Source organism: Vicia villosa, unplaced genomic scaffold (genome assembly GCF_029867415.1).
Source record: "Vicia villosa cultivar HV-30 ecotype Madison, WI unplaced genomic scaffold, Vvil1.0 ctg.000351F_1_1, whole genome shotgun sequence".
NCBI classification, from domain to species: Eukaryota; Viridiplantae; Streptophyta; class Magnoliopsida; order Fabales; family Fabaceae; genus Vicia; species Vicia villosa.
This window is the reverse complement of record NW_026705157.1, coordinates 933,343-943,439: the sequence shown is the minus strand read 5'-3', so window position 1 is coordinate 943,439 and position 10,097 is coordinate 933,343. Positions and strand designations below refer to the sequence as shown.

General features: G+C 27.9%; 1 protein-coding gene across 1 annotated transcript; it reads left to right on the top strand.

The window, feature by feature from the left end:
* Positions 1-1,650: 1,650 nt before the first annotated feature.
* On the top strand, positions 1,651-2,520 carry LOC131627160 (MLP-like protein 34). The gene is made up of 2 exons (XM_058897994.1): positions 1,651-1,905; positions 2,005-2,520. Exons 1-2 carry the CDS (start codon positions 1,719-1,721, stop codon positions 2,292-2,294), a joined length of 477 nt encoding a protein of 158 aa, XP_058753977.1. The 5' UTR covers positions 1,651-1,718; the 3' UTR covers positions 2,295-2,520.
* The last annotated feature ends 7,577 nt before the right edge of the window (positions 2,521-10,097 follow it).

Here is a 10,097-nt window from a genome sequence, read left to right as displayed (position 1 = left end):
AATTATTTAATATTTTTATACTTTATAATTGGAATATATTTGAGAGTTAAAAATATTAAATAATAAAATTATAATTCTTATTATTATTATTATATTTAATTTATTGAATTTAAAAATAAAATACTATTAAATATATAAATATAAAAATACATAAAAATATATACATATAAAAGTTGTTTTATCTAACATTTGTATACTTTATAATTAGAATAGATTGGAGAGTTATAAAATATTAAATAATATATTTGAGAATTATAATTAGAATATATTTGAGTGTTATCATTATATTTAATTGGTAGAATTTTTGGTGGTAGAATTTTGTGAAGATGACACATAAGCAAATGCTATATGAAGATGACACATAGGCAAATGCTAGGGTTTTTGGTCTAGGTTGTCATCATGACAACCTTACATTTATATTAAGTAGATTGTTGTTGTCTCACTGTAACTTTCTTTCTCTTATGTGTTATAATTTGGATTGATTAAATTGTCCGATTTTAGTATCATATAAATACAACATATCTGAGTGTGTAAAGATGCACTTCTGAATAATATAATCCAGAATTTTTATCTTTTCTTTATAAACTCTTGTCCTATTTCTTTTTATTTATTTCGTAACAGTTTTAATATTATAACAAACTAATAGTAAAAACAAATTTTAAATCATTAATTAAATGTAAGTAAATGAATATGTCATAAATGAAGTGACAGGTAATGTCAAGATGGCACATGCATACCGGTGGGATTGCACGTGTAAAGTGTACAGCATAGTAATTTAATTGTTGATCTCTTTTGTAAGCATCTCCAATAGTAGTATTTTTCAATGAGTTCTCCAACTAGACATTAATATAATAATTAAATATTGAATCAATTTGTCATGTCATAGTAGAGTTGCATTGCAATGTAACTAGTAAAAAATTGTGGTACCCAATCAAATTAATTTATGAGATAAAATTGTGGGACCCATTTGAATTACACCAATAAAATAAATATTAAATAAATTATTTTAAGATAATATGGCTGGTGGGACCCATAAAGAACTCAAAAATGAGTTACACCATTGGAGATGGTCTTAGAGTTTATCCAAATCTTACTATTTTATAAAAGGATATAATTAATGTGGCCTAGCTTTTAGGTCCATTTTGATAACTTCATATTAGACAATCATATAATTAATACAAAAAAAAATTGTCCTAAAATATATGTTATTTTATACTACTCTGGTATGATTTATAAGCAAAAATTCTCTTTTTAAATTCATTGAATGATAAATGTATCTAGTCTATATAAAAGATCATATATATTCATTATTCAATGAACCTAAAAAAAGAATCGTTGGTTATAAATAAGGCCGGAGGGAGTATTACCGATTTAATTTTATATTTAATTTTTCAATTGTATTCTCTAATTTATTGTTTTCTCACTTAATATTAATGTTATTTTAAATAGATCAATAATTAATTAGGATAATTTAATATTCTCTCTTTCATTTATTACTCTTTTTAATTTGTGTGAAATGAGATATTGCGATAAATAATATGGGACGGAGGGAAAAATATAATATAAATAAGAAAATTTGATTTCCAAGAGAAAATGAGTAATTTAAATTGATGCCAAAAAGTGTAATTCAGTTTCTATTTAAGGCATAGGGTTGCATACACTTTCCTCACATCAACCTTTGTTTCTTCTCTTTCATCTCTTAGTTTTTCTTTCCAAAAATGGTTCTAGCTGGCAAACTTATCACTGAACTTGGTATCAAAACACCCGCTGACAGGTTCTACAAACTATTTCAATCAGAACTTCACGAAGTTCAAAACCATTGTGAAAGAATTCATCATACCAAGTTGCATGAAGGTGAAGACTGGCATGACACTGATACAGTTAAACACTGGACTTATGTCATAGGTAATTATATTTCTAACTCTTTTAACATGCAAACCAAATCATCTTGTTTATATATGTATGGAAAATATCTTCTATAACTTTTATGTGACATCACAACAGGTGATGAGGTACACACATGTTATGAGACTATTGAAGAAGTTGATGAAGAGAACAAGAAGAACACATGGAAGCTGTTTGGTGGAGACATTGATAAGCACTATAAGGTCTTTAAGCTCATTCTGGAAGTAACTGATAAGGCTGATGGTACTGCTGCTGCTAAATGGGCCATTGAATATGAGAAAATCAATGAGGATATTGAGCCTCCAAATGGATGGATGGACTACCTTAGCAAATGCACTAAGGATATTGATGTTAATCTTTCCAAGGCAAGGGTCGCTCGAAAGGATTAAAGAAAGTAACAAATAAAGAAGTAATGGCTTAGTGCAACTTTGGGGTTGGCTTAATTAAGTGTTCACTTCACCTTTATAATTAAATAAGTGTGATGTTTGTTTAATGATGTTGTTGTGTATACGCATACTGGCTGATGTTGTTTTTAAGTTTGTATGTTTCTTGTGAAGATGCCTCTTAAATGTGTGTGATGCTGATGCATATCAATAAATAATAAATGGTGATATATATGTGCTTTTTTAGTTTATAGTAGTACTTGTTCGAGTACTTTTTCTTACAATAAACATTTTATTTGTATTCATAATTTCTTTATTATCACTATTTTTAATGACAAATAAAATTATGCCAAAAGTCTTAATTAACATAACTCTCCATTAGATCTCAGATCACTCTCTTCATGTCAATCAGAAAAGAGCATATTGAGATAGCCATAATTCCTAAGAGTCCCTAAAAAAATAAATGGTGTCATATCACCCTGGAACAACTTCCCCCACCTCCACCATTGGCAGTTTTTCTACCCTTGAGGATATCCACGTTCCTTCGACTCACGAAGGTGGATTTAAACGGATGATTTCAGTCCTCAGATGTAGCCCATGGCCACGGAGGACATGTCGGGACCGACGCGGGTAGACAATGAATCGATGATGTTTTATGATGAGGATCAAGCGGAATCTTCCCGCAGACATAACACCTGAAACCACAGGTGATACAGATCTCGTTCTCTAGCACCACACAGACATTCACCCTCCAAAACCCATCGTCATCATAGCCACCATAGCAGACAGTGTAAAGATTCATCACCATGGTATCATTTGAGAGGTTTTGGAATGAAGATGACACTCCAACAAGAATGTGTTAACCATAATTATCAACGATTATTTCATTTAAGAAGCTTCAAAATGCCCCCTAAGAATGGGAACATATGATAAGCTTGGGTTCAAAATTTGGTGAAAGACGTCGATGACAAAATGTGAAAAAAATTAGTTTAAGACTTCATAAAGGGTCAATGTTCGCACAAAGCGTAAGGAGGGATCCGAAGAAAGTAAAAAAAGAAGTCATCGAAGAAAGAAAGAGGGATCAGCGGCCAAGTAGTGATTAGAAAATGGGCCCCCTCTAGATATCGAGTCTATAGGCCTCTGAAAATGGGTGTTCAAAACTAAACTAATTCAATAGAAAATTTCAAACTAAACCAAATCAAACCGAAACCGCAAAAAAAAGTATTTGGTTCGGATTTGTTTTGGTCATCTTTTAACAAAACCGCACGGTTCGGTTCGGTTTGCGGTTTGTATTTTGTAAATCGAACCAAACCGAATTAAACCGCATTATATTACAACCTAACGTTTACTCACATCCAACCCAAACTTAAACCTATTATACCTTAACTTTATTATTATAAACAATTTTCTCATCCTTACACATATGATTTCAGTCCCGATCTTCTCAAATCTCTAATAGCATTATCGCGTCTTCTTTGCCACATATATCTTCCCTCTCTTCTCTAATCTCTACTCTCATATATTCTTTCTTTTTCACCTTCTCATTTTTATGCAAATGTTCCCTATTTCAGTTTCTTTTTTATCGCACATCTTCTTCTCTAATCTCTCAACTCTTTTCTTTTTTCTTTTTTATCTTCATCTTTCGTCTCTTCTATTTTTTTTCATTATCATAATTTTTATATTGTTTTATGCTATTATTTTACGTTTATTATTCCACTTTTGTCTAATTTAATTTTTACATATTAAATAGAAAGTTGTTGTCAAAATATGACGAGTTTTGTTGTTATTTGATAGTGTATGAATGTCTAGATACAAAGTTATATTGTTATCTATATGTGTATGTATGGCTCGATAAAATATTTGTAAAAAACCGAACCAAACCGCATATGCTTGGTTTGGTTTTTTTCTAAAACCCAACCGAACCAAACCAAACCGCATGATTTTTTCTCTTGCGGTTCGGATGATTTTTTGGTCAAAACCGCACCGCGAACATCCCTACCTCTGAATACATCTAGAGAGTGTATCCTCCAAGAAAGTATTAACAACTAATTCTGCAAAGAGGAACTCAAATTTTCTAAGAAGGTCAATGAGCGCCCTGGCCTACACAAATCAAGGCATTAACATTTGTATAAAAGCAACAATCATAACACAGTGAAATGCATCTAGCTGAAAGATGTCATTGAAGATTTAATTCAATGTGGAAAATTGTTGGGTTCACGGCATAGGAAAATGGGAATGTAAGAAAAAGGCTGTTGAAGGGTAAGATTGTTAGGGCTCACTAATATATCTATTCACATACATCCTAATAAATGTTGAAGGGTAAGATCTTAAATCTTGGTAAAATATCCTAATCAACATTGGATTCAAGTTGAAAAGATTAACAAAGTGCAACTATTAGTAGACTAAATACAAAGGTGTGACAAAATGATGGAGTTGGGGATAAACTGTAAAGGTAGTGTTAATTAAGAAGTTTTCCCAATTTTGAGGGAATGTCCTATAATATGGTTAAAAGGAATTTACGGGCGACAATGACACCTGCAACCAATCAAGACAAACATATTAGCACCCCCTGATTTGATTTATGATTATGAATTGATCAATGGAACCCTCAATTGTCATTTATCACGTTCATTTCTTGTTAAGCGCGTTGATGGAGAACTATGTTGTTTTTCGTGTTTTAGTCTACTAGGGAAGATCATGTCACATCATGAATGCAAGACTATTGGACATTTGAAGCTTGACTTTTGAATATTTGATACCCTATAAATTGAGTGACCTATGTTCGTGTGAAATGCAAGCGTTGTATATTATGATAATTAATGGAAAGAAAATAATACAATATCTAGAAATTTCACATTTACATAGATACTCTCATATTAACATCAAAAATAAATAATGAATATATGATTTAAACCTTACTCGTTAAGGTATCTAAACGTTGAGCATAATGTTTAAGATAGACATTATTATTTAGTCGTTATCATTCTCTTATTCTTTAAATTTTTATTGATCTTATTGAGGATCTATGTGCCTGTAGGTGTGAAGCGAAAGATCATGACGTTGACCATCTTGATGATTTGATGACGAAAACGTTGATGCTTGTTGAAGTCGGTGGTGATATCTTTCCAACTATATGGTGATGGTAATTAACTTGAAGAAACACCAAACCTCATCAAGCAGAATATTCGAGGTTCTAGTGAAGTGCTTATATGATCGATATTTGGTAAAGGAACTTGAAAGCATCAAAGTTGTGAAAGAGGGGAAGGTGAAAGCTCGCATAGTCCTATTTGTTTGAGTGACCGGAGTCTTGTGAAAGTAGGAGAGTAACTCCTAAGATACTAGGGTCCGTTTGGGAGTTGGTTTTATCAGGGTTTTAGAGGGGAAGGCTTTGGAGGGCTACGTCTCTATTTTGAAATGTGTTTGACATTTTTAAAAAGTTTAAAAAAATATACTATATTAGCATATAAAATCATATTGTTTTTAAACTTTTTAAAAATACCAAATACATTTCAAGATATAGACGCAACCATCCAAAATATTTCCCTCTAAAACTCTCCAAAACTCAACTCCTAAGCGGGCTCTAAGGCAACTCACACATACCAAAAATGTTTCTAGCGTCTTTCTTTATTTGATAAAATCACTTGAAAAAAATTTAAGGCCTAGCCAACTTATTAGGGGTGTGTATAATTGATTGAATAATCAATTATACCTAACAACTTAATTGATTATTTTCACTAGGTTGACTCTAAAATTGGTTAGGATAATCTCCTAAGGATTAGTAACAGCTAAATATCAAAATCTTCCATTTGTGGCTTGAACAATCAATTATTTGAGGTAAATAATTATTGGCCCAGTCGATTATTCAATTAATTCGGCTCATGGATTGTTTCCTTTTTTAACCTTATTATCTCCATTATAAAGGAAACTTCTCCTCAATCGAAAATACACTAGAATTCAGAGTTTTCTTATTTCTTACTATTTTATTACGCTCTTCCTTTCGTAGTCATATTTTCTCTTCACTAAGATTTTGTTAGTGTCTTGTGAGTGAAAACTACTTGTAGGGAAATATTGTATTAGTTTCGTGTCATTGTATATTTCTAGAGTGTGATTCTCTTGAAGGTGTGTGTTTGGTTCTTGAGATAAACCAATGAAAATCTTTGTTTAGTTCTAGAACTTAGCCAATAAAAGTTTTGGTTGATTATTGAGATTCCCCAATAAAATCTCAAGTTGGTTCGCGAGTTTAGCCCACAGAAAAACTCTTGTTTGGTTAGGGGATAAGCTAATTTAAAATCTCCTTATTCGCTTGTAACGAAGGTTCGTAGGCATAATATATAAATGCTCGAGATTATTATTAAAAATCTCAAAAAGATCTCTTGAGAATCGGAGTAAACCAACATTTAACTGAACCTGTATAAATCTCGGTGTCATCTCTCTAACAATATCTCTTTAATTTTAGTCATTTAACTTTTATTTTATTTTCTTTCCGCTGTTTATGTACCAAGTTCATTAAACTCAAAGCATAGATCATGTGGAGTAATGAGGAAACTCTTTATCATGCTTTATGGGTAGGGGTTCTTCTCGATGTTTTTCTCTAAATTGGAGAATCATCTTACCAATCTAGTGAGTATTATTCTTAGGTTTTTTTTGCTTGCCTGTTTCAAAAGGTATTGATGAAGTAAAGGCACCCAAATAAGGTTGTTTTGAGTTGCTTAAGGAGTTTATTCTATCTTATTTCAAATTTAATGTTGAAATATTTATTACCCCCTTTGTTGTTTGTTGCTTTTTAAGTATTACTATCTTTTTTTTATTATAAGTCGTTTTAAACTTTTCACACGTGTTAAGAAAAATAATAATTGTTATATGAAAATGAGAAATTATGAAAGTTTTTATAAAATTATCCTTTATTAATGACATGTGGAAGATAAATTAACATAATTGAAAGGAGATAGAATAATAAATATTTAAGGATATCATAGGAAAAATATCATCAATTATTCATTGAAATTGTAACACGACTTATATTTAAATATGATTTTTTTTTCAAACAACTTATGATAAAAAATAGAAGTTTTTTTTTTTTTTTGCTTTTTACACAAAAAAAACTAATAAATATTGTTAGTTTCTAAATAATAACTACCTTTTTGTTTATATTATCCTTAAATTTTTATTAATTTATTTAATTTTTTTATATAGTAAATGATTAAGAATAATTTTGACAAAACTACTCATAATATTATTCTAAACTTTGAAATAACACTTAAAAAATAAAAATAAAAATTCTAAAAAGTGACCCTTAAAAAGACACAGAGGGAGTACTTTGCAATAGTAGTCTTAGCATTTGATATCTTGATAATTTTTGTAATATAAATACATAATTATGCATCAATAAACCATATTTCAAACTACATTCCATGTTATTTTAATCTATAAATCATGTATTTTATTTTTTAAATTGCTCCAAATCAAACGTGATGAGCAAATGAAATAAAGTGTGTTTTTGAAGTCAATCAAGATGCAAATCATTTCAAAAATGATGAGTTGTTGAACTACTAATCAAGGTTGAGTTGAGGCAGGTGGAGCATGCGTCAAATCTTCAGGTAAGTGCCAGCAAATCTTGATGAGTCCGAACTTTGGCTTCTTCTTTTTGTTGTTATTATTAATTTGACTCCTTGCTATTCATCCAATTTATCGTAATCTTGATATATTCATTCACATTCTCTTTAAAATAATGAACCAAAACATAGTGAAATAGAATTGAATAGTGCTGAATTAAATTGAATAGTGTATAATAGAGATTCTATTGTTTGAACATTTTAATTATAAAAATTTCATTTCGTTACACACTAAATATTTAGTGCAATGAAAATGAAAAGATGGAACGGAATCAGATGAAATATATTTCTTTATCATTCATTTCATTCAATTTATTATTGGCAAATCCAGACAAAAATTTTAATTATATATCATTCGATTTATCCTGTTAAATATAATGTATTCAAACATGCTCTAAAGAAATGCTGAAGTATATGAAAGTATGACATGTATGTATTATTAGATCATTTTTATGCCCATTATCTCTTGTAGATATATTTTCTACAATCACTACTATAAATAAACATTTATATTTTTATTCATGATAGTATATATATAAATATATATATATATATATATATATATATATATATATATATATATATATATATATATATATATATATATATATATATATATATATATAGGGGCGGATGTATAGCCACACCAAAATATTTGTTTTTATATACCAGTACCTAGTAATAAAATTACTGCATTGCAACATGAATGTAAATACCACCCAATAATACATATTCTTGGTAACAGCTCTCATAGAGTTTAATTGCAGCACATTTATAACCACCAGATTGATTATTAAATTGAATTAAAAACTTAATTAAAATTTTATACTAGTCTCAATTATTTACAAAATCTAAATCATCTTTATTTATATAAAAAAACACATTATTACTCGTTTTTCTTTATAATAATATTTTAGATTAATGGTTCATGTTAAACTTATTTTTGGTTTAATTCTTAATTTTCTGCAATTTAATTATATCACTATACAATTTTTTATGTTATATATTTTAAATGAACATTTTAAAATGAAATATCATTAGCAAGACCTTAAAGTATTATCAGTTTAAAAAATTAATTATTTAAACTTTATTAATTTATCTATAATTTTAAATAACTTATAAATTATATATAATTTAATTATTATAAAGTTATATTGAAAAATACGTCAATGTTTTGCTAGTAATGTTATTTATTTTTTAAATTGTTTAAAATTATTTAAATTATGGATGAATTAGAAGTTTAAATAATTAAATTGTAAAACTTATAATAGTTTAATAAACGAATTTTAAATGACTTAAATTATTTAAGTTACAAATAAATTAATAAATTTTAAATAATTGAATTACTAAACTTATTTTAATAATTAAATTATCTAAATTCAATTATAAATTTGGTTACTTAATTTATCTCATTCAAAAAATTAGTTAATATAAGTGCAAAGGATTGAGAAGAGGGTCAAATCGTTTGAAATATTTTAAACTATAGACAAATTAATACAATTTAAATAATTAGATACTTAAATATAGTTTAATAATTAAATCATATAAATTTGAAGTTTTTCAAAATTATAGTTAAATTAATAAAGTTTAAATAATTAAATTATCAGGCAATTATTATTTTAAAGCTGTGTCAAGGATATTTCATTTTTAAAAGTTCACTTAAAATATATAAAATTTGTGTAGTGATTAAAATAAATCGTAGAAAATTTAGAACCTAACAAAAAATATATTCAACACGAAACATTAATTTAAAATATTATTAACAAAAATAATTGTGAATGGTGGATTCTATTAAATATTATTATTTCTTATTTTTAATATAATTTAATTCATAATCCCTTTCATATTTAGCCACACTAGTATTTAATGTCTAAATCCGTATATATATATATATATATATATATATATATATATATATATATATATATATATATATATATATATATATATATATATATATATATATATATATTCATGAAATTTTTCCTATGATTATTGAAAATGTTTATAGGAAAAAACCAACTTTAATGAAAATTTGTCATACCCCATAAATTTTGACCCCACTAATGCAATATATATTTTCATGACTAGTGTTATATTTATGGTGTTTTAGATGTTAGTGGGGGCATGTGCCCCCAATATCATGAAAGTAGATCCGTCCCTATATATATATATATATATATATATGAGGAGGGTT